At 39.8% G+C, this 25,258-nt stretch overlaps 1 protein-coding gene across 2 annotated transcripts in view; it reads left to right on the top strand.

Moving 5' to 3' along the window:
* The first annotated feature begins 876 nt into the window (after positions 1 to 876).
* Positions 877 to 25,258, top strand: part of RHPN2 (rhophilin Rho GTPase binding protein 2) — a 30,909-nt gene continuing 6,527 nt past the window's right edge. Inside the window, exons 1-9 of one of the 2 annotated variants that reach the window (XM_041490547.1) lie at positions 877 to 1,417; positions 12,008 to 12,123; positions 15,258 to 15,386; positions 18,132 to 18,207; positions 18,932 to 19,009; positions 19,673 to 19,797; positions 20,726 to 20,892; positions 23,150 to 23,337; positions 24,720 to 24,876. In XM_041490547.1, coding sequence (XP_041346481.1) covers positions 1,355 to 1,417; positions 12,008 to 12,123; positions 15,258 to 15,386; positions 18,132 to 18,207; positions 18,932 to 19,009; positions 19,673 to 19,797; positions 20,726 to 20,892; positions 23,150 to 23,337; positions 24,720 to 24,876 — 1,099 coding nt within the window. In that variant the 5' untranslated portion in view covers positions 877 to 1,354. The remainder of the gene's footprint in view (positions 1,418 to 12,007; positions 12,124 to 15,257; positions 15,387 to 18,131; positions 18,208 to 18,931; positions 19,010 to 19,672; positions 19,798 to 20,725; positions 20,893 to 23,149; positions 23,338 to 24,719; positions 24,877 to 25,258) is intronic. The other variant, XM_041490546.1, reaches the window with a different exon arrangement.

Consider the following 25,258-nt stretch of genomic DNA (forward strand, 5'->3'; position numbering starts at 1 on the left):
TTAACCAGCCTGCCTTGCAGAACCCTTTGGAGACCCCAGTATTTTCAAAGAACTGTTTCCACTAAGAATATAGTACTAAGGATATTTTTTCCTTTGATAAAAAAAAAAGTTCTCTCTTAAATATTTTTTTTTTCATTACACAACTACACCGAAATTTAGAGAAAGCTAAAAAAAAGAAAAAATAAGGCCGGGGGAGGTGGGGAGGAAGGTAGGTTTGGCAATACCAATAGAAGCATTGCATCTTTCAATGCTAAACGTGCAGGAAGCTCTGTAGGTAAGGCACGGCTAGGACTAGAAACCAGTATGGGCAAATTCCAACATTTGGAATTGGCAAGCTCTGTAGGTTAGGCACGGCTAGGAACAGGAACCAATACTGGCAATTTCCAATATTTGTGTCCAGTAACATTTGTGAAACCAGTTACACGAGGGAGTGTTTCAGACAGGTGGTCTCTGCAGCACGAACACTGCAGACCTCCGCAGTGTGGAGGGTGGTCCTACAGCAGTTTCCTGAGCAGAGCCAGCCCTGTCTTTCACTGAGGTACCGCTGCTCTTTTTAGGGCCCGGGCTCCGGCCCCTCTCCCAGCCATTACACAGACCAGGGTGCGGGCGGCCGGGCCCCCAGAGGGGCCAGGGACAGACCAGGGCTGCGAACCGTGGCTCGATACCCGCCCCAAAGCGGTCAGTGCCGAGTGCCCGCGTGGGCCCGGGCTCGCCACGGCGATCCCCCTCGCTGCGGGCGGCACCCCCGGGGCTGGGAGCGCCCCTCTCGGAGGAACGAGCCGCTCTGAGGGGCAGCCACCCGCGGGGAACCTCGCCCACCGAGGCGGTCTCCGCGGGCGGTGGCGGCCCCAGGGTGCCGGGAGTGGCCGCTCCGGGTGGCCACCCGCAGGGGCCGTGGCCAAGCTGGGCGGCGCGGGAGGCCGCGGGGAAGCGCCAGGAGGCGAGCAGTGCCTTCCAGGCGGCCAGGCAGACTCCGCACGCTCCAGCGGAGAGCGGCCGAGGGCGAGCGAGCTGAGCCGCCACCGCGCAGTGGCCACCGGGCTCCGCTCTCAGTCAGCCACAGCCACCGCCCGTCTCCGCACGAGGGGCGCCTCAGCCACCCCAGCGGGAACCTCTTCTAGGGGAAGAGGCCCGGGGGTCGCTGCAAGGACCAGGACAGGACCACTGGGCGGCGGAGGAGCAGCGCCGTGGGGCGGGGCAGCTCCTCCCCGCCACCACCGGAGGTGGGGCCGGGCGGTGCCGTGGGGCAGCGGTGGCATTTCCGCAGGGTCGTGGTTTCGCCGAGAGCAGCTCGTCTCGTAGCAGTGGCGGACAGACGGACGGTCGGACGGACGGCTGGTCGGCCCGCCCGAAGATGACAGACGCCTTGCTGCCCCGCCAGGCGGCGGAGCCGACCGGGGACGGCTACTTTCGGAAGGTGGGAGGCTCGGTGGGCAGCCCGGGGCGGGTGGGTTGCGTGCACAGTGGGCTGCGTGCCTGGGGCAGCGCCTCCCGAGGGCAGCTCGGGGCTGGCGGTCCCCTCTCCGTCGCTCACGGTCTGTTTTGTCCCGGCGGAGCGTTGTGGGCTCCGTCCTATGGCAGCCCCCGGGCGTGGGGAGCAGCCTGGGGGGCGGCGGGGCAGGGAGGCGGGATGGGGACCTGGCCCTGAGGGAGCGCGGCCGCTCGGACTGCCCGGCGCCGGGACCCCGGCGGCCCTCCCCTGCTGCTGAGCTGGGCGTCACCCTGAAGGCAGGAGCCCTCGTAACTTCCCAAAATCAGTCAAATTGCACTTGTCCGTCGTCTTTTTGCTGTCTTTATTTATTTCTTACCCCCCTGTTCTCTTCCCCGGCTGCTGCTCGCTGCGTCTCCCCGCGCGCTTTCTAGTAAATTGCCTTATATACCTGTAAGAAAGTTTACTGGAGTAAGGTAACGAAGTTAACAGATTCATTAGGAAGTTCCTAATGAACATCTGCCCTAATTACTTTTCAGACTGACTGGGCGGCTTATGCCATAACCTGCACCTGAGTTCTTTTTGCACAACAGTAATTAGAGTTAAGTATTGCCTGTAATGCAGCCCTGTGGGGTTCTGTGAACTTCACTGGAGGTAAAGGGCAGTCAGCAAGTGCCGTTTCCAGAGAGCTTTGATTCGGCTTTCCCTCGCTGTTTTTAAGTTCTCAGCACCTGTAACTCCCGTCCATGGGTTTCAAGTGGCGGTGTAGGTACATGGGGGTTTTTGTGTAGATTCCGGATCCAAGGCCATGAGCTGTCTAGTCTGTGGAGGGGGTAAAAAAAGCTGCATACATCAGGTTGTTGCTGCTCGCCTTTGCGCAAAAATAGCCCCATTGCGCACTTCAGCAACCACCTGGATTACGAGGTAGGGAGGCACATAGGCTTTGCTTTGTTGCCGTCTTTACAGGCTGTTAGATTTTTTTTGCCACAGTATTTATCAAATTCATAAGCCTGCAGGAACTTAAACAACATTGCCCTTTAGCAGAGGAACTGTTTCTAGGTGAAAAGAGCCAAGCTTTACCTGTGCCAGCCGTGCTGCAAGGAATCACTACCACCTTGTAAATAGCTAGAGAGACTGAAACAAAACTTGGACCAAATCTTGTCTGGCTTCCTCATTTGAGTAATCCTACTATAATATTTGGTCAGTAAATCACTTTTGCTTAGTAGTCTTTTGCAGGACTTTCAGTCTTTAGCAGTCTTTCCCAGTCATACAATGTGGCCAAGGTGTAATTACTGAGTTTTCATAGCTATGTTTTCTACACTGTAGGAAGCTCATAGGCTGCCTTCAGGCATGTTAGTAAAAAAGCTGACTTTTCATGAACTAAGTTACTGATAAGGACTAACTGAAGTTTAGTAGCCAAGTTGTGCCTCAGGTCATAAGAGTCGTAGATCTTTTACACTCAGACTTGCTAAAAGGCTTAGTTTATTTTAAATTAAGTTGTTGTATATTGCAGTTAGGGTCACTGAAACAGTATTAGATCAGTGTAAAGCCTATTGGACAGGAAATAAGTTTTTCTCATATATGAAAACACTGTAAGATCAATTTAATACCTAATCAGGAGCATCTTTCCTATTACTTTAAGACATAAGTAATGAAAAAGTGGGGATGTGATAAACTCTGAATGAGCCACATGCTGCAGTGAAACATTCTTACCTCTGTTCCTTCAGATCTTGGAATGGTTCAGCCAGCTCTTAAGTGTCTTTATAGAAGTTATGAACGGCAGCTTAAGCTAGATGCTCAAAGCCTTTAGTCCCTAAAAGTAAGAAGGAAAATAGTATACCTTGTTATATGTTAGTTGAATGGTCTCAAAAGTCAGAGCTTTAATTCTGATTTAGAAGTTCTAGGTGAAGGGGGAGGAAAAACAAAACACTAAAAAAAATGGACCAAAACAATCCCACTCCTGGAATCTTTAACAGGTACAAGCTGTGAACCCAAGGAGACACTTTAAATGAGGTATCTGTGTGTCCCTGTGAACGGTATACTTGGTGATTCCATGTGACTGAAATCAGAGCTTTTGATGTGTGTCCATGGGTCTTCCCCTCTGAGCTACCTTGGTATTGTTTTCTCCTTCCTTTCTAAATCAAACTGTTTGTTTTCCTGAAAATATTTGAGGGTTGGTTCACCACTTTTGTTGGTGCAGAATCACGTCAATTTCCAAGGACAGCCTTTGTGTTTTTAGGCCAAAAGATACTTAATTGATTTTATTTTTTTATTCTGTAAGCTATGTAGCAAGTGAAAACACCTGCTTTGCATCAGTCCTGCTCAAACGTGGCTTCCAAGCACGACTTACACAGTGAGGTTCTCCCATACTTTCCAAGAATATTGTGCACAGTGAAATTTTATAATTGAGAAAAATTGGGCTTTTGATGAATGGATTGCTGTGGGAAGCGTGCTCAAAGTCCCTCTTGCTCTTTTATACATTACGTTTTTTGAAGTTTTAAATACAGCATACCAGAAAGCAGCCCTCACTATCCCCAAGATGCAGTATGTAAAACAACTTAATTAATTAATTTTTGTTTAGTGCCTTTTTTTTTTTTTTTTTAATGCAGGGAGGGGGCCCTATAAAACTATGACTGGCCAGAAATGGGGACACAGATGCACAGTCGTGTATCCTGCTTTGACTTCTGTTGTCACACTAAAAAGTGACTCTGCCATGAGTCTGAGATGTGATGGGTGCCAGGAACTGAAGTCCACTTGCACCCTTTCTCAGATTTACCCTCCCCATTCCCTTCCAGTGATGTCAGAGCTGCTCCAGATAGACCTTTTCCCTTACCCTGTCTTTTTCCACTATCTCCTTTTTTCCTGTGGCAAAGATTTATCATTTATATGTGCAAAATCAAATTTTTCCTTAAACCTGTAAGATGCTTTGAGCTGGCTCAATGCTGGTGTATCTTTTGTTGGTGTTTTTTCTTTTTTTAATCACCTAATTTTAAGGAAATTACCTGTGCAGCCACACAGGGTACAAATAACTATCACTGTTGCTCCATTCACTTCCTCTTATATTGCCCTTCCAAAACAACCCTCTTGAACTGTTTGATGAGCTGCAACCAAACTTGTGAGAAGAATTTGACTTTTAAAAGCAAAACAGACAACAACAAAAAATATCCTTTGTGGTGTCCTGAAAAGGGTATGGTGAAAAGGAAGAAGCACCTTACTTTCCATCAAAAAGAAGATAGAGCTTCTGCCTGGAACTTTTTAATTTCTGGGATGATAATGTACTAGGAACTGGTTTTGCTACTGTTCTGTTTATCTTGGCTTAGTCCAGTGTACATTGCCAGGGCACACTGTACCTGTTCTCCTAGGTGGTGTGAGTGCTCTTGGACCATGAGCCTCATATCTTGACCTATTCTATATGGAGTTTCACATTCCTTCCCTGTTACTGACAGCAGTCTGTGAATCAGCAGTGCATATCCCACACATCCATCCAAATTCTGCCCCCAGTCTTCCTTGTCTATGAAAATAATGACAAAACTAATGATAAGAGCAAAGAACAATTTGTTTCAAAAGTAGAGCAAAGCATTTAGATGGGACGTATTTTTCAACAGAGCAATAGTAATTAAAGCTGGTCTGTTGTCATGTGCTGCTTTGCTTACATGAGATGCTTCTCCCAGCCATGGTTATTTTTTACACCTGCCACAGTTCTGTGGCTTGCTTGGCCTCTCAAATGTCTTCCTGGGTTTTTTTAGTTAGCTTTGAATTCTTATGAGAGAAACAGCTTTCTTTTTCAAGCTGTTCTCCTTTTTTTTTTTTTTTTTTTTTTTTTAAACAGTTTACCACTCCACTTAACTAGTAAGCTTTTGCAAAGTAAATATCCCTGAGACTCATCAACATACAGAAATCAGGATATTTATAATACAGTGCTCATCCAGTCATGGGATCCAGTGCTTGCGTGATGACCTGTTAGTAGGGCTATGCCTGCCTTATTTTTTGTTTGTTTGGGGGTGGTTTTTGTTTTTCTTGGGTCGGTTTTGTTTTTTTGTTTTTTTTTTTTTTTTGGTGGGTAGGAGCAGAGCAAGGAAGAGATACCTAGCAAGTTCTTTCTGCTCTGTTTTTCCCACCTTGACTTACTGCTTTGTAAAACCTTACACTGGCCATATTTTCAAAGTTGTCTCACCAGTCAGAAAGTTGCAATAAATGGTAAGAAACAGCCACAGTTAATTTTCCAAGGTTAACATTTCTACAGCTCTCTGCAGCTGTTGGCTGGCTCAACATGAAACATCCCAGTTTGGTTGTTCTGGATAGCAGTCCACTGTGCTACACAGAGGCAGAGCAGTAGGACAGCTAGCTTAATAAACCTTTAGATTCTGATCAGTTAAACAAAGGTGCATAATTTTTTCTCTTCCTAAAGCTTTGCTTTCATCTCTGAGGCTAGATACCTATCATATAGACCCAGGTGATTCAGAAAGAATGACTGTATTTTAGTCCCCTGTGTCAGGGAAGAAGGCTAAAAGCAGAAGTAAGCAGCTCTGTAAGTGAAGCACCAGACTGAAAATGATGATAGGTATGGTAACTAGCTCATGAATCAGCACTTCCCTAATTAACTCTGTGGCTTTCCCCTCTTTTTGAGCTTTTTTCTGCAGGGCTTCCCCCCACCTGTTGTTAATGTATCAGTTTACCAACCTGCCACACCTGTCCTTCCACTGGGGTTTAGCTCCTGGGGTTCTTTTCAAGTCATTAGTAGCCAGGCAACCATCAACATTAGCATTGACACAGGAATATTTATTTGGCTATTTGTTCTCTTTCCACTTGTCTGGCAGGACAGAAACAACATAGCAATGATTCATAACCCTTGTCATCCAAAGTCCACTCATTATATACAAATTCATAAAACCTAAACCAGAAAGTAGGCCTTCATGTGAAACTAAGAATCATCTGAAACTTGATTAGTCAAGAGACAGACATCTCTGACGAAATATGAATGTTAAATTTTTCTTAGTGAGTGCTGTGACAAGATGTAGGAAATACATATTTGGAGTCTAATACAGTAATTACTTCTTTAACTTTATACTAATCTTTGAGCTGGGCACTTAGAACTATAAAATACTTCATTCATGGCACAAGTAGATCAGGCTCTGGAAGACCAGATCTTCCCAACCTCTTTATTAAAGCAAAAAACAACAACAACAAAACACAGATAAAACTTCTTGTGCTTCTGAAAGATCTGCAGTATGTAGCTAAAATTTCAAAACTGAACTAGTGGTAATATGCAAAAAGAAACATTAATAATAGTACTGCAAGAAGGTAAGGAAATAACAATTTAGCAGGACTTGGGATCAGTTCTAGAAATACTGTGTGAAATATGCTGTTTGCTACGATTGCTGTTAGAACCAAGGAAGTTGTGTGCATGAGTTCCATCCATACTAGTTATTTAAACATGCATGTTTAAGTACCTGGAGGATATGGCCATTTGTGTACACTGCTGGGCTTGACAAGGCTGCCCTGGCTGGGAAGGACTGATTTCCTTTAAGCAAGGAGGCACACCCAGTTTCAACTCTGTGTCACCTTCAGACAGTGTGGCTCATCTTAAAAGTTCAAACCACTACTTCATAAAGCATATTTATGTTAATTTTGAATACTTACTGCCATTACTCATTGTTTGGCAAACAGTCATAATTTTTGCATTCATCATGACTGGACTTCTGATATGAACTATGTGGAAATGCTGCTTGGGAAAGGGATCTTCTACAGGGAGGAAGACAAAACTAAGCACTTGCTAGGACCTGTTTGCTAAATAACTTTTTACTACACAGAATTTGTGCTTTACACAAGGCGGTATCTTTCCCAGACACAATTTCTTGAGGGTTTTTTTTTCAGATACTGGTTATTTTCACTGTTGTCTATGCAGACTTCTACCTTTGTCAGATGAAGCTATTTTTGGATTTAGAGATGGGGTAGCTGAGAGGCATTTTAAAAACTTTTATTATATTTTTAGTTTCATGTGAAGGGTGAGATAATACAGGTGTTGTAATTCACACCATCACAATCAGAAGTTAACTATTTCTTAATTACAATACATTATAAGTGTTTCTTGGCTTATTAGTTTTTGCTACACCATGCTGTAAATGCTTTAAAGCAAATAATCGAAAATTACTTCCCATGGGTCTTACTATAATGCATTTTTCATAGTTCTGTTTCTCTAAAGTGTCCAGCCTTATTTGTAAGGTTATCTTTTGACACTTGTTTCTAGTTCCATTTCTCCCTCAACAAAGTCTGTCCTATTCCACGGCATTTCTGAGTCAGCATTCCTTATCTCAAAGTTTGCATACAGATGCACAGTATGTGAGCTTTCTGTCAGGCTTGGAGATTGTCTATAAATCCATTTCCCACACTATCCATCAGTTTTATGGCAGCTTGATTACATTTAAGAGTTTAAACCTGCAAATGAACACAAACTAGCTGAGTGTCTTCATCCCTTGTGCAGGAGATGTAAAGAGCCACATTTTCCAAAAAGTGAAATATTAATTCCTTGTAGGCTTTAGGTGAAGTTAATGGGAGCCATATGCTTGAACAGGTGGGCATGTCCTGAAAACAGGCTGCTCTATCCATAAGAATCCTCTTATCAAAACTGTCACACTTGCAGGCACACTGGAGGTTATGCAGATACCTTGGTCTGTCAGTGCCTTGTCCTGTCAGGGCCCAGGGCTGGTTTTCCTCCCTACAGACAATAGTGCCTGGGGACCTGAAATGGAGGGAGACATCTCTTACGCTTTTTCTCTTTGCAGAGAGTTTCAGATCACTGCAGTTTTGTACTCATTGTTCAGTGGGAGCTTGATCAAAAGTTCATTATAATGAAGAGATCACATCTACGAACTTCATGGGATTGGGAATCAGGCACTTGATCTTCCTGAAAAATTTCTCAAGTGAAGCTATAAAAAAGTATTTGAATGATGTCATCAAATCTGTTTGGCACACAGAAAGGACCAGGGAGTTCTGGAAGGAAGCTGCAACTTTACAGAAAGAATGAAGGGCAAGGCAAGGATACATTTTAGAAGGATGATTGAACTAAGTGGTCAAGAAAGAAGTTGGAAGGAAATATCTGTGCACAAATATGGAGATAACAGGCCTGAGATGAGAATTAAATAGCCAAAATGAATGCAAGAGCAAATAATTTGTGAGGTTCAAATGAAAAATGGCATGGATAGAATGGAAGGAGATAAAACTTTGAATAGCAGTAGCAGAAAAGGCTATACAACACAAAATAAAGGAAAAACAAAGTGGGAAAGAACAGCTTCATCCCAGAAAAAGAGACTAAGACCAGACAGCAACTTGTGGCTACAAGACCATGTTATGCACTAAAGTGTGCATTGCTTATGTCTTTGTGCATAATTGTGTGTAAAGGAGCATAAAGTATTTGGTAGTTAAAGGACTGCTTCTAATCTGAGGTGAATGAATGAGTTTGCTGCATGTGTGTATTCTCTCCAGTAAAAAGCTCATCTTCTATGTGTGTCAGGGTTTGACACTGGCCAAACACCCACGAAAGTCTCATTTGCTCATCTTCTTTTGCTCTCAGCTGGGCAGAGGAGAGGGAGGAAAAGAAAAGGAAATTAACTAAGGGTTCATGAGTTGAGATGAGGACTGGGAGAAGACACTCTAAGGGCACAACAGGTTAAAATTTAAAGGTATAAAGTAAATTTATTATTAACAGAATCCGAGCAGCATAATGAGAAGTAAAATAAGCCTTTAAAACACCTTTTTTCCCCACAGCACCTCCCTGCTTCCCACCGACAGTGCAGGGAGACAGGGCATGGTGGTTTTGCTCAGTTCATTACTCGAGATCTTTTTCTGTTCACTCAGGGAGAGTCTTTCTTCTGCTGTGCCATGGGGTCCCTCCCACGGGCAAACAGTCTTCCCAGACCTGTTGTGATGTGGGTCATTCATCCACAGGGTGCAGTTCTCTAAAGACAGGCTGCTCTAGTTTGGGAGCAAGGGCTCTCTATCTCTGGCAGCAGGGCCCTCTCTCTATTTTGGTCTCCCACTGGATCTCAGCTTTCTGTGGTGCCCACCCACTCTGGCGTGAGCACTTTTCCCACGGGCTGCCAGTGGATCTCTGCATCCCCTGTGCACTTCATGCATTGCAGGGGGACAGTTTGTATCACCATGGTCCTCACCACGGCTGGCAGAGGAATCTCGGCTCTGACACTTGAAACTCTCCCTCTCTTTCCCACCGACCTTGGTGCTGCCATGTTATTTTCCCTCACATGCCCTCACTTCCTCCTCTTCTCTGACTAGAAGAAAAACTGCTGCTCATAGGTGCCATTGCCAACAAGTTCCACCAACTCAAAGATTCCTGCAGGATCTCGGAGCACCAAGAGGTTGATTTTGTCCAGGTTCTGCGTCAAAGAATTGCTCTCTATGTTTCTTCTGCTGGCCAGGCGGCCCTGCTGGCCCTGCACGGGCAGTGGGGCATGCCGTGGCACTGGCATTGTTTAACCCTGTCCTCAAACAGGGAGAAGCCTCCACTGCCCTGCCCTCCCTCCCGCAGCACGGCTGGCCAGGGCCGGCCGGGCGGGCAGGGCTCGACTCAGGCCGCACCGAGGTGGCGGCAGCCACGGCACCTCACTACCCCGGGAAAAAGCTGTGAACTGTTTTGATTTTCTTCTTAAATGTGGCATCACAGAGGCATTGCCAGACTCTCTGTCTGAGCCAGCCGCGTGTCCGTCTCCAGAGCCATCAGAGATTGGCACTGTCAGACATGGTGGAAGCTTCCAGCAGCTTGTCACAGAAGCCATTTCTGCGGCCCTCCCCACTGCTAAAAAACTAGGCTGTGCCAACCCAACACAGTGTGTCCAGCTTGCTGTGAGAGCTTTCTCAATGAAGAGAGCTGTGGGCTCCTGCTGCGAGTGGTGTTTCAATGCAGAAACATGTCAATGCAGTAATTCAGTGTGGTGTGTTTTTTGAAGTTATGTGGCAAATGGTGCTTCTGAGGATGTTTGCACAAGCTTCCTGTCATTTTACCTATATATTACAAGCTTTTCAAACTAGATATGTAAAATTAATATTATTTGGATTAATTTAATTGAGCTAAATGAATATTATTGCCTTATCAGTTGTACTAGAGTAATCTGCTCTAGTTTGATCAGCTCATTTCTCTGTTGTCAAGTCAATTTGCTTTCACTTGACAACAAGTACATGATTTGAACTTCAAATACCTGATCAGAATTTCATGTTCTGTTTAAATACTCACTTTTGTTTTGCTGGTATGTCATTGCTTGACCACTCATAATTAGAGCTTGTTAATAAACTTTCAAATGCTCTTACAACAAAATCAAATTTTTCTAGTCAAAACTAAGAGGGAGAGGTCCAAAATAGTGCATGATTTAGTGGCTAGAGTAGTTGAAAGAAGACTTAGAGAGGTCTGAGCCTCCTTCTTGTGTAGCAGACAATACAGCAGGACTCTGATAAGCTTTGTAATCATACCCAGTGAGGCCACTCAAAAGGAAATTTTTCATTTAAGGGTAAGCCTTAAAACAGTGATTCTATTTGCTTCAGAATTATTAGATGAGTCTGCAGGGATGTGCTGGCAGACTCTTGAATACTGAGATTCAAAGGCATTTGATACTTTTTTAAAAGGGGTGGCAGGGGCAAAGAATAAATTGTGGAAGGGAAATTTTTAACATACTTTAAAAAGGTGTTAAAATTGTGTTTCCCTTACACAAAAAAAGGACAAACATGCAGTCCTATTCATCTGTAGCAGTTTTAGCTTATCAGTGCTCAGAATACAATGGCTCAGTCCTGCTCAAACACAGGTTTCAGCAGTTTGAGTCTTGTGTAAGGTATGCACATACAAGGGAGCATTCTTGTGAATTCTGGATTTCACACTTTACTCTTTAAGAGCCTAATTTGATAAGAGTCTGACAGTATAATCACTTCACCCTGTTAAGCTCTCTTTTGGTAAGTTTGAGATGTGAAGAGAGGAGCCTGGGGAAGGAGGAGGGGGAATTGTACTGAAGGTCTGAGCCACCAGAAGGCAAGATCAGAGATCCTAAAACTGAGAGCAAGCTTTTGAGCCCCAAAATTTGAGCACCACAGCCTGTTTTGGACAGAGTTGTATTTCAAGGATGCATATATCCCAGTATGGAACTCTGATCCACAAGGGTTAAGCAGAATCTTTGATGGGAGTTGCTGTCTTGCCAGATACTGTTTTCATAAAATCCTAGCGACTTAATAACATTCTGTCAAATTTGGTTGCATTTGCAAAATATCTTGAAAATATTTTTAGGGGAGACGAGATGGCTCACATGTGTACTTAAGATTTAAAACAGGTATTTTTTGTTTGAATTTTGATGTTAAAATGTACTGTGGTCATGGTCTCTTTTTGGTTTTCATTACCAACTTTGAGACAAGAAATACTGTTGATGTCAGATCATCACTGATGTCAAGGTAGCTAATTTGTATTCCTACAGAACCTATGCCTTTACCATTGAATTTAAATGAACCTTTAAAGTTCATTTAAATTCCATGTTAGTCCCTCTGAAGTTTCTTCCAACGCCAACAAAAAACTTGTTTTCTTAATTCTAGGGATGCAATCCTCTTGCCGAGACTGGACGAAGCAAACTGCAAAATCAAAGAGCTGTTCTAAACCAACAGATCTTAAGAGCAGTGAGAATGAGAGCTGGTGCTGAAAATCTTTTAAGGTATATGTCATGGTTTCTTAGTTTTCTTGCCCAAGCAAAAATTGTTTAATTTACTTTTAATTTTGTAGAAGTCTCTTAGCTATTGTATTTTCTCCTTTTTTTCCCCAGACATGCTGCATCTCTTACTGTAGAATGATTTGTGAATCTCCCTGATTTTTTTTCAAGTTATAGCTCTACAGAGTCATTATGTGCTTTCAAGTGCCCTTTCAGTACTATGTTGTAGTAAATGAGCCAAATGTTAGACTTTCTTAGGTTGCTGTCTTTGTTCTGCTTTATTGCTAGTGATAATAAGTGAACCTTGCTGAATATTGTAATGAGTCCCTTTTATTCCTCAAATCAAATAAAGGTATTGCCACTATACTGTTGGCTTTGTCCAAGATTCTTCAGCTCTGTACTGCATCATAGAAAGGACCATCCATTGCCTACTTTACTCTCTGTAATAATGATGCAGGAGTAGCAGGGTAGCACACATCTAATTTGAGCTGTGTTACCACCAGCTGCCACCAAATTCTCCTACAGTTTGAGGTAACTTCATCTGTTACATTTTGTTAGGGTATGTTTTCATATGGCTGTCCCCATAGGAATGGCCTTATGTTGACCCTGCCTTAAGGCTGTTACATCCTGTGATCAGCTCTGAGGCAAACAGTCTGTAGATTAGAAATCTACACAGAAGAACTGAAAATTATCCAAATTCTCATCTGCAGTAGTTTCCTGTAGTGTCTTTTTCTCTGCTAACTGGAGCAACAATGGGTCTTCAAAAAGTAAAACTAGTAAATATACTTAAAGAAGTGAAAATGCATGGATAAATTAGAATTTCTAAGCTTGTCATTAATCAGTGGGTTGCCTGTTGTCTGTTACCTGCTTTTATCTCCACTCTTGCAAGAGATCTGACAGGTTGGAAACTGAGGTAATTTTAGCCTCTGAAGTGTGCTATGTTTTCTGGTAATTGACTTAAGGAGTGAGACTTACAATTTTATTGCTTTTTGTATGGTTAGCAAAATTATTATACCTGCTTTTGAAGTGGAATACTTCATCCAGTTAATGTTTCTGCTTGTTGATTCAGGATGTTTTGGAAGGGCTAAAGAGATGAGTCATATCTAATATGAAAACTGGTAACCTTTAACCTAGATATCCTAAAGTGCAGTTTCTGATGCCAATATTAACTGCTGAAATACTGAAGTTGCTATTTACAGGAGTGGGAACTAAATCTACTTAAGAGTAGAAGAACAGATTCACTTTTAAGATTTTAGAAATCTAAAATGAATTTACATCTGTTGAACTATTAAAACTTGCTACTTCTTTCAAAGAAGCAATTTTAAAAATAACCTGACCATCAGACAGTTCACATGATTAGTTGTATCTACAGTCTCCTAAGGAAAAATGTAAACAAGCTTTATGTTTGCAGATTCTATTTGAATTTCATCAAGTTCTAAAAGAAACAAACCAATTGCTGTCCACAAGAAGCCTCCTGGAGTAGAATTTGAGAAAAAACTGGAAATGCAGGTTCCTTTACTTTTGGCTGAAAGTAAGCACTAGGCTTGAAGCACAAGATCCACATAGTGGAAAAACTTTTGTTCTTAGACTTTCTAAAAGTCACCCTCTCCTTTTTATTGTGTTCTGCTCTGGAAGTTGAGCTAAAATTAAATTCAGTGCAGAGTTATGTGAATGTCGACAATATCACATTGCCCCACTAGCTGTCTTTCACTGGTTGTTACTCAAAAGTATGTCTACAGTGTAAAAAACATGAAAAGCTAATCAGATTAAATTGACATGGATGTTCATAGCCATAGAGCTAATAGAGAAGTCAATTTGGATGGAGCTTTGGGGTTTCTGAGAAAGATGTTAGAATCCCTCCTGTGGAGGATGATAAGCTAGACCAAGTGTGGAGCCTTAACACATCACAATTAAAGTGCTTGTAGCATCAAAACTTGCCCATTTATCTGTGTGGTGCTGTCTTTATCAAGGAAGATCCACCCCACCATATGTTTGTCTCTAGCAACAGATGTTAACATTGCTTAATTTAAGCAATCCAAGGTATTCAATAAAGTACAGCATAGAAAAATCACAGATAACTCCTTTATAATATGAAAAATAAACTTAGAATTTTAGTTTTGGAATAATTAGTTTTTCATCAAGGTGCACCATAAAACTGGAGAACTGCTCCAAGTGGAGCCTAGATTTATGAGATGGTTGTTAATAAATATTTATGAAAGTGAATTAAAATAAAGGTAAATGCAAAATGCTGCAAATTTAAGTTTGTTATTGTCTTCTGATTCAGACTCTAACATAAGGGTACAGTTTCTTAAGCATGGATACCTTTTACCTTAACCTCATACCTGTGGATTTATAGATACAGGTGAATTAAGTATCTTGAAAAGAATAATATTCTAATGAAATTGTCAGTATGGAGACTCAGGTTAGAAATTGTGATACAAATACACAAATAAGTAATCACACAGAAATGCTCAGGGGGGGTTAAATGCTAGCATCCATTGTGCTTCCACTTCAAAGTGTTGCCATTTAAATACATAAGTGGCAAAGGAAACAAACAAACAAAATTATATTTACATCCAACAAAATCAAATTGTAGAGAAAATTGTCTTGTATTAAAAAGATCTGGTTGAAAGATATTTCTTTCTGTAATAACTTTTGGGGACAGTTATTTTCTTTTATTCTTAAGATCAGAAATCTTAACAGAGCTTTTTTCAATTTATAAGGTGGGGAAGTCTCTGCTGAAGAATGTCTCCTGACTCCTCCCACCTCCACCCACCTATCTTCTACATAGGAAAAGAAAAAGCACATAATCTGAAAACAGACAGTGATTCTGATTAAGATGTGCTTTAGTTTTGTTGATTAATGTATCTGAAAATAAGCTTCACCCTTAATCATACATGGAAAATCTGGCATATAGGAAATCTTCTGTGGCTGCATGCTATTATCTGGAAACTATCCCAGGCACTCTCTTGACAGAAAAACCTAATAAATTCTGAAACATGAGGTCTTGTATCATCTCTTAAGGAGATAAAAAGAAATCTTAAAAATGCTGGGAATGCTTGCATTGGAGGTCGAAGGGGGTCAACAAAGCTTGCAGAAAACCTTTTCCTGAGCAATAAAAAATTGATATGTCTCTGCAGAGCAACCACCAACAACAAAGTACGAGAGCAAGTACTACTGGAACTCAGTTTTGTAAACTCAGACCTGCAGATCTTAAAGGAAGAATTGGAAGGACTTAATATCTCAGTAGAAGTTTATCAAAATGCAGAGTAAGTATAAAGCTAAGTTATTCAATTATTAACAGATCTTCTGTTTACCCTTGAAAACAAAATTGTTTCTAGGTGAGTGTGAATGTTGGACACTAATCATGTGAAAGAGCAGAGAGCTTGATAGGAAGAGAACATACTTGATGGTAGATTTGTTGACTAAGGGTTAGTCTGCATATTTGTCCTTCTCTTGGGAAATGTGTGTGCCACTAATCCTTGGATGTGAAGTTCCTTTGAAGAGAGGAGAGAAATTGAAAGCTCTTGGGGCTATACTGCAAGCAGTTGGCACTTAGCAGAATTTCCAGTACTGGAATGGCTCAGTGGCTCTGCATTCTGGAGTGAGCAAACTTAGCCATATGGTAATATCTCTTCTCAAATGTGGTGCATTCAACAGTCCTCTCTTTAGCTGGAGAACAGAAACACAATGCTGATCTGATGTTTAGAGCAGACTAGGTAATCTTGAATGTGTGCCCTTCAGTGACAGAAAAACACAAATGCCTTGGCTAAAGCAGAGGAATTTTTAGTAGATGAAGTTGGATTTTTTCCAAGATATTTTTCTCCACATTGAAGAGCACACTAATTTTTAAATTGCAATGGATTTTCCTCAAAGATAAAACTTCAAAGTTAAGGAATATTAATTGCCTGCATACTGAAATGATTTCTGTATCAGTTATATGTCTTGTTCCTCCTAAAACTAAAATATTTACTATTTGATCAACAGCAGCTCAAGGTACAAATTGAAATGCTTCATGTGAGGGGGTGTAATTTTGGGTCTCTCTTAGCACTGTTCTCAATTAGGTGTTAAACTTCCAGGTGGATTAAAAGGAATTATTAATGTAAAAGGAAGAAGCACATTTCCAGGGAGGTAACTTCCAGCTGAAGGCTGACTTGATGCAAAATATCTATTTTGTAGTTTTCTCAAACAGCAACTTGTGGTAAACTTCTTACCCTCCACCCCCATGGCAAGCTCTGACAACTATTTGATGTGAAAATATTTTGGGGTTTTTTGGTTGGTCTTTTTTTTGAGATTTGGGTTTCTTGTTCAAGATTTTACAGGTCTTCATAGATGCATGTGAGCACAGAGAGCAGTTATGGCTGTGGAAATGAGAGCAGGGCTCAACAGGAACTGTTTCTTCTTCTAGCTAAAGAATATTAAAAATATGTAGATTCTCACTGAAGGATGAGCAGTAGATCAGGCCCCAAGGCGGGCAGAAGCCTTGAGGCTGGACAGCAATATCCTTGTTATTCTCTCCTGATTCTACTTTCCCAATCTATTTTGAATAGATTGTGTTGCCTTTCTTATTCTTAAGCTCTAAATGCTTTTTATGTTTCATCAGCTAAAATAATTAATTTCCCTCTAACTGCTCTCCAGCCTTTAACTGTAAGTAGCTATTAATAGTTGTTCTGACTATTGTGCATGCAGTTGTTAACATAAGGTCGCACCCATGGTTTACTGGATTAGCCTGTATTGTGTTAAAACAATGTAAGGGTTGGTCCTCCCAGTACTTGCACACATTTCAGCTTGATTGAGAAGGGTGATGCTATTTCTGCTCACTTCTGGAAATCCAGGATCACCTCCCTAACTCTCATGATGTTAGCTCCATGGGTGTGGCACCTTAGCTGTGGCAAAAAAAATTAAATTCACTTTCTTTGAATGACCAATGCTGATACCTCCAGGGAATGTGAATGGTACTAGAATGGATTAAATCACTAAGTTAGGATTTCTTTCCCACATGTCTCACTTCCTTTTGAGGAAAAAGACTTGATATAATCTGTAGTAAAAGTGTTGAGGTTTCTTTTAAAAGCCTCATCAGAAATCAGATCATTTGCACCACTTGAAATGGTCTTTTGGCTCTGTATCCTGGAAGTCCTTTTCAAGCTAGCAGAGCCACTTTCTGGTTTATGAAGGACTCTTGCTCTGCTTAGGAAACTGGATTCCTACTGCCACTCTCTAAAGATAGAATTTTCACCAGTAAGAAAGCTGGTTTTGCTGACAAGACCATAAATGAATGTGGGGTTTTGTAGTTGGTAATGGAATGCTCTAAATAATGATTAGACAACCAAAAAGTTGTTTTCAGGAAAAAAGAAAATATTAGATGAACTTTATAATTGCTTTTACTGATCTGTTAAATCTACACAACCAGCCATGTATCTGGAAGCAATTCTGACCTTTTTTAAAGTCAGCTCTCATCCTTATTGCCCTGTGATATTCTAGAGGTTGGCTTGTCTGGAGGTAAACACCTAGCATTGTCTAGAAGCTAAGTAGTTCTTGGACTTGCTACTCCTAGACCTTTCTGTGTGAAAGCTTTGGCCCTGCTTCTCCCCATGTTGCACACATAACAACTACATACAAAACCATTGGTAGCATGTAAAATACTGATTATATCTACTAATACTTAATATGGCTCTTACTGTGGCAGATCTCCTAGCAGCTGTGGAGCTACATGGCTGGAAGGCAGCAATTTAGAGTTTCCTCTAAATTTGAGGAATTAGTTTAAGAGTTTCCTTTCCTTTGCCTGAAAGAAAAATAGACTTAAATGAAAAAAAAAATAAAAAGGCAGGCAAGTAGCTTTCTTCACTCTCTTCTTGAGAAGTGCAGGCTATTAGGCAGATTTTCTTGTGCAGGAGGGAACTGTATACTTTTCTCTTTACCCCATCAATGTATGAACTTCCTGTCATCAAATTAAAAAAAGTAATTATAACAGAAGCAGAAAAAAAAATGTGATTATTGTTGCTTTTTTTCCATAGAGAGACTTTCAGTATTCCCTTGGTACCTCTTGGCCTAAAGGAAACCAAAGATGTAGACTTTACACTCCCCCTCAAGGTAAATTTTACATACACATTTCAGAATTAATAGTTAACAGTAACAGCTTCCATTTCAAATTTGTTTAAAGAAATAGACGTAATTTAGGTACAAATTATTTTTTTGTTTTGCCCTAAGATCAAGATCATGACATGTTAAAAATTAACTACCACTGATTTGGGTCATTGCTCCTACCTAATTAGGACAAGAAGTCCAAAAAATTTTATAAGAAGTTCCATTTTGAAGACAGAGTTAAACCAAAGAATAAAAATTCCTTCTATGATTTTTATTCTAATAAGATTATTGATTACTGATGTGTGAGAGGAAGTAGTAATGAAGGTTTTACTCAGCATAATGTAGTGATACACCAACTTACTCTAACCAGGACAGCTCAGTTGGGAAGCAGTGTTGCAGCATTAACTCTGCTTGTTTGTTGTCTAACGTACTTTGCTGGCTGCTTGAACCATCCTCTGTATTTTCTATACTTCTGTGTATTGTGCAATACAGATTTTTATCTCACAGTAAACCATCTTGTATCATTGTAGCATTTGTCTCTATTTTTACTTCTGTGGGTTCAATTCAATGGTCAGGTCATGGCACCACTTCATGTCATTACAGTTTTGTTATTTTAAATGGAATTGCCCTAGTGTAGCTCACAAGAAGTTGGCAGTTTCTTTCTGTTAACAAGTTTTTATAGTCAATATATATATATATATATATTTAATTTTTTTTTTTTCTCTTTTAGGACTTTATTCTGGAACATTATAGTCAAGACAGTTCAGAGTATGAAGATGAAATAGCAGATCTCATGGATCTGAGACAAGTAAGTTCAAGTATGGTATACTAGGGGGTCTTTTAATATACCCTTGTAAATAACACTTGTATGGAACCAAAATATGATATTTTTACTTAGAGCTTACTATACTCTTATTGACTTCATTTCTAAGACATGGTGCATGAATGTCCATTGTCCAAGAGCTTTACAATCTCAGTGAAAAAAGAGTGAAGAAACTGATGAAGTTCTGCAAAATGATTGAGCTATTGATGTAACTTTGTAAACTTTGTTAATCAAAGACTATTTTTTATTTTAAAGTATTTTAAATAGAGCAGGGAGAGTGTTAACATGGATTAACCTGGCAAAATATTGTAGTAGAAAGGTTGGTATTTCTGACTGTTGTTTGTTTCCTGTACTATGCTAGAAATATAAGCCTTCTCTAGCTTTCATGAAATACCTACAATCTTTATTTAATTAACTTTGAGACTTGCCAAACAGATTCTGTTTGCTTTTTTAAAGGTTGTGTGCTACTTGTGTGCAGCTGAAAAACTTTTGGCATGAATCCATATGGCTTTAAGCTTACTGTTCTCAGATTCCACACATTTCTATGATATGCAGAAGTCCAAAGGAAGCAGAGCTTTATCCTTGGGGTTTCAGTATTCACCCTGTAACTCAACAGAATGCAGTCAATTTTAATCTGTTGTTTTCAAGGCCTGCCGGACTCCTAGCCGAGATGAAGCTGGCATTGAGATGTTGATAAGCTATTTCCTGCAACTTGGTTATGTAGAAAACAGATTTTTCCCACCCACCAGGCACATTGGAGTTCTATTTACATGGTAAGTGTGTAGTTCATGTTTCTCTTTAGTCTTTTTTTCCCCCAGAACGTTGGTTAATCATTAACTGTTTTTTAATCTGAAGTATGTCAGTGTGTGTCTCCTCTTGAATCCCTGCAGTGTGTTGTCAAATTATTTTTTGTAAAGTTAAGAGTAAACCCGAATACAGTACACTCTTTACATGCTTAGAGTGAAACCATTGGCTAGATTATTATTTGGGCTACAGGTTAGTACAAGGGTGAAAGAGAGGAAATAATCTTCACTTTGGACAGCTGCAGATGTTTCTGAATTCTGAATCTAGGTGTACAAAATGAGGACAAGGAATGGGGTCAGACCTTAATTCCTCTCCTTCAATTTGTTAAGAAGACCACTTGGGCCAGAAGAGAGAAAGAAGCAATTTATTTTTTTATAAGGGAGTATTTACTATATCTGTGAGCAAAATTTGACTCTGAATTCAAAATTTTTATCTTTTGTAAAAAAGGTGACTTCCGTGTAGCCAAGAAGAACTGTTACATTTCTAGTGAGAACTGCAAATAGAAACTTTAAACACAAGCAGTAGAGGATCTGACCATGCCAGTTGATCTTTGGCAGCACCTAAGTAGGAGAGTGTAGCAGCACATTTGGATACTGCCCCAGTATGCTCTCCATCTCTGTGATGTTTTATGGGCACTTCTGACTTAAATGTAATGAGCTTATGGAGGCACTGCTGTAAAACCTGCTGAAAACTGTCTCAAATAAAGCTGTTCCCTGGATTGGTTAATTCTGTGGATTATCCTTGTAGAATATAATGGTGTTTCTGTTTCCCCTTCATTTTCACTGTAGCAGAACAGTTAATAATTCCAATACTCATTCAGAAAAACAGAATGAAAGTACTTGTTTTTTTAATGGACTCTGATAATCTTAACACTTCTTCTAATATTTGTTTCCCAAGGTATGATTCCTTCACAGGTGTCCCAGTGTGTCAGCAAAATCTGTTGCTTGAAAAAGCCAGTGTTTTATTCAACATTGGAGCTCTCTACACCCAGATTGGAACAAGATGCAATCGTCAGACCCAGGCTGGACTTGAAAATGCTGTTGATGCTTTTCAGAAAGCTGCAGGTACACATCTTAAATACTGGAGAGGTCTTCACACAAATGTCTCCAATCTCATTCTGATGTCATAGAGATTTCTGCATTTTCTACTGGCCTGATTACACAGAAAACAAGGAATAGGGACATTGAGGAAGCCTGGTGAAGAGCTCAGATGAAGCTTTAAAACCTGGAAGTGCAGTCTGAACATGCAGATAAGATAGTGAATGCTGTGGTTAATGATTATTGAACTGCAGTTCAAAGGTCAGAGTTACTGCAGTAGCATTAACTGCTTCATTCCTTGCTTCACCAGCACAGCTTGTACCTCAGTGCTGGCAGCTTGGTGTCAAATCTGTACAAGAGACAATAGACACTTTTGATGAAAACCCTTAAGCCTAGTTTTCCATATGAGGGTCTTAAAAATTAATCTTACTTTTTCCTCTGGTGAAAGTTGCAGTTCATTGGAAGTTGACTACCTGTTTTCCGTAGATTCCAAAGGCAAACAGGTTCAAAATAATAAATTTCTGTCCCAAGCAAGGAAAAATAGAAGTTCTAATAAAGGGAATCCTTTTCCTTGACCTAACATGTTATAAAGTCTTTTGTTTTCACTGGGGGCTTTTAAGTAGATTTTCTGATTTGCTTTGTAAGTATCGTTTGTGCTACATGTAGTATTTAAAGACTTGCTTTGTAATTAATATGCACTGTAAGATTTATTTCTGTACTAACATCTGTGACTATTGGTTTGCACTGTATGGGTAGCTTTATCAACTAAAAGCTGTGGAGCACAGAGTTGAATTTTCATAAATTCCCTCCTTTGAATGCATAGCTATCAAAAAAAAAAGTGAAGTATTTCTTCATGTATATTTAAAATAAATAAATAAATAAATTCTTTTTCAACCTTTGTATTTCATCTAAAAGAAATTTCAGTACTTGGGAAATTTCTCCATTTTACTGCTGCTCCTTCCATTTTGCAAATTAAAAAAAAATCACTGATTTCCGCTTCAGCATGTTTGCAGAACAGAATGAATGCAAAACTGGAAAGGTGTTATTTGCTACCACAGTTACCTTTGCAGGGGCCCAAAGCAACATGCTCGGGAGGCATTTCATTGTACCTGTGCATGGTGCAGTAACACTTCATTTTGTTGGCAGAGGCATGATACAGTCTGTTTCCCAGTGCTGAATGGAAGATGTTGCACAGAATTTGTCCTCAACATAAGCAGAAATATGTTGAGAACAAAAAATACCATGTTTTTTTCCTCCTATACTTTCAGTCCCTTTCAGTAGGGCACTCCATCTGTACTTGGGATATGCCTGGCAAATTTTGGATTAATTTTTTTAGTGCAAAAAGGTAGGGATGGCCATGTTTCACATTTTATGTTTAATGGCATATTAAAAATTCATATATGAGTGTAACATGGAAAATCAAAAAATCACAGACACTGTTCAGTGGGAAAATACAGCACAACATGGCCAGAACTAAGTGTGGTGGCAAGAAGTAAGATTACAGAAGCTGGAATATTAAAAGGCAGAGGCCTTACTGTTACACTTCTGCAGGCCTGTCAGCATTGGCGAGCTAGGAGAACTCACTAAACCAGTCCGATGACATGCCTGCTGAGGGTTATGCTTCCATCCATGAAACTGTTACTTAGTATTGCACTACAGGTAGTGTTTGCTTTAGATTTGATACATGATAGAAATTACTAGTGTTTTGGTGGAACCAAATGTCTACAGAACAATCTTATTTTTACCCTATTAAGTATATTTATATATCTATAAATAAAAATTCTAGTTGACAGGCATGGATCGGAGCTTTCATTGGGACACACAGTGCACTTAGCAGCATCTGAAAAGAAGATTAATATTTAATTTTCTATGTTTATGTCTTTTCCTTTTATCATCTCCTTATAGCTGTGCAGATTTTTCTCTTTTTTGTCGCCTGTATAAGCCATAGCCTGCCTCTCCCATGTATAAGTCACATTCAGTTCAGCAGTCTTATGGTCAATCACAAGAACTTCTACAAGCAAATCTGAAGGCAGTGCCCTCAAAACTTGCAGTTTCTGTTGCTCCTCAGAAATGTAATTTTGACAGCTGTGCTTGGGGATGGTTGATGGCAATGCAAGGCAAAACCTGTAGGTCAGTCTAACTTCTTATGCACCAAGAATTCCTTCAGATTGCTGTAGTGCAAGACGAGAAAATATCCTTTAAATCCTAATTATTGGGGCACATACTAGAATTAAGTTCACTTGTTTGTCTTCGTAATGCTGACAAAACCATTTTGTAATTGCAGGAGTTCTAAGCTACTTAAAGGAGACCTTTACTCACACACCAAGTTATGACATGAGCCCAGCTATGCTGAATGTACTGGTGAAAATGATGCTTGCACAAGCTCAAGAGTGTGTTTTTGAGCAGATTGGCCTTTCTGGAATACGCAACGAATTTTTCACACTAGTAAAAATGACACAGGAAGTTGCCAAGGTAAAATATGGGACTTTAAATCTAGTCTTCAAAAGAACTGTTGGCAGTGCTGTGTTATTATCTACAGCTTTTAGTAATATTAACTAATATAATATATATACTACTATTATTATATGCATACTATTATATATAATATTATATAATATTAATGTTTATTACATTTAAATGTTAACAACCATTACTGGAAACCAAAAATAATACAGGGTAGCTCACAAACTAGTTAAAAGCACAACCTTTCAGAAGAGTAAAACGTGAACAAAATTTAAATATTATTTTAGAGTTGTTACAATTTATTTAACTCATAGTTCATGGAGATGAACAGAAACAGGCTGAAGGTTTTTAACAAGCTATTTATGTTGGTCTTTTAAACATAGGGATTTCATCTACAGAGCTGTATATATAAAAGGTCACAGGGGTTTGTGTGGTTCCCTGTTAAGTACTGAACACAGCCTGTCCTTGTTTCCTAGCTGCTGAAGGGTATGCAAACCCACAAATCTTTTGTATTAATGCCAAAAAAATAGCTAAATTGTAACTGAGGGAGGGACCTTTACAAACAGAGTCAGACTGGTACCTGCAGAGCTGTCTTGGAACTTGCCAGAAATTGGTGAGATCGGCTTGCCCCAGAAGGTAGTGTTAATGCTTGGTTGAGGTATGTACCAAAAAATAAGTATGCCATGAAGATATTCCTGTGCTTTCTCAGTTGTTTCAGAGTAGCAGACACAAAAGTGGTTCCATACAAGAAAAACAGGCAAAGCCTTTCATACCAACCCTGTAAAGCCACTGTGACATATCTGTAGGATTGATCAGCTGCAGGGGAAAGATTTTTTGATTTCTGTCAGTTGGAGTAGTTTGATCCACTAAAGCAGCATTCACTGTTTGAAAAAAAAACAAAAAAACTATTTGAATGAATAAAACTGTTTTATTTATGTGTAAATGATAATATCCCAGTTTTAACTATACCACACAAACTTAAGGCTATTTATAACTCCAGAGTTTCAAAGTGTAGCAAAAACCTACTGTTTGATTATGCTTCACTCTTTTTTTCAACTGAATTAATGAGCTATATTTGTAAATTAAGAATTTGTAAATTAATTATATTTGTAAATTTATTATATGGTGTTTTTATTTAACTATGAAGCCATATAGTATGACTGACATAGTCCATCTGTTCTTGTACAAAATTGATTTATTGTGAGGGAAAAATCAGAGAAGACATTTCAAAATTTTCTCCAAACTTAATTCCAATCCATTTTAACCATATTTTCCCCTTCTTTGATGTGATTGTGTATGAAATTATCTTAAGCGTGAATATGACACCCCTTACTTGAGTTCCTAATACCTCATACTAAGTTCTAATACTTCAATTATTTGCTTTATTTTAGGTGGGAGAGGTTTACATGCTGGTTAACACTGCAATGAATCAGGAACCAGTGAAAGAGAATATTCCCTATTCCTGGTCTAAGCTGGCACAAATAAAGTCGGACCATTACAAAGCTCTGGCACATTACTTCACTGCCACCATTCTGTGTGACCATGAGTGTAAGAATCATACTTCTTTATATGTTCATATAAATAAAAATAATAAACACAGCCACAGTTATAGTTTGGTCTGTGAATAAATCTTGGAGCCAAGAACTTTGGTGCTTTAATATATGTTAAATTGTGGTCATTTTCCCCACTCACATATGAGGCCATGCTCTTTTTGTCTTTTGAGAAAAATGTGAAAATTCAGTAAACTAACTTACACAGAAACAAAAGTTATATATCCTTTATATACTACTACTAAATAGTTCAGATTTTATCAATATTTTTGGCATATAAGTATTACTTGCATATTGTAGATGATAAACGGAAAAACTTGAAATTCTTATTCATATATTTATATACACGTATATAAATATTTTACTGCATTGGGAGAGAA

This window comes from Pyrgilauda ruficollis, unplaced genomic scaffold (assembly GCF_017590135.1).
Source record: "Pyrgilauda ruficollis isolate IOZ18807 unplaced genomic scaffold, ASM1759013v1 scaffold124, whole genome shotgun sequence".
In the NCBI taxonomy this organism is placed as follows: Eukaryota; Metazoa; Chordata; class Aves; order Passeriformes; family Passeridae; genus Pyrgilauda; species Pyrgilauda ruficollis.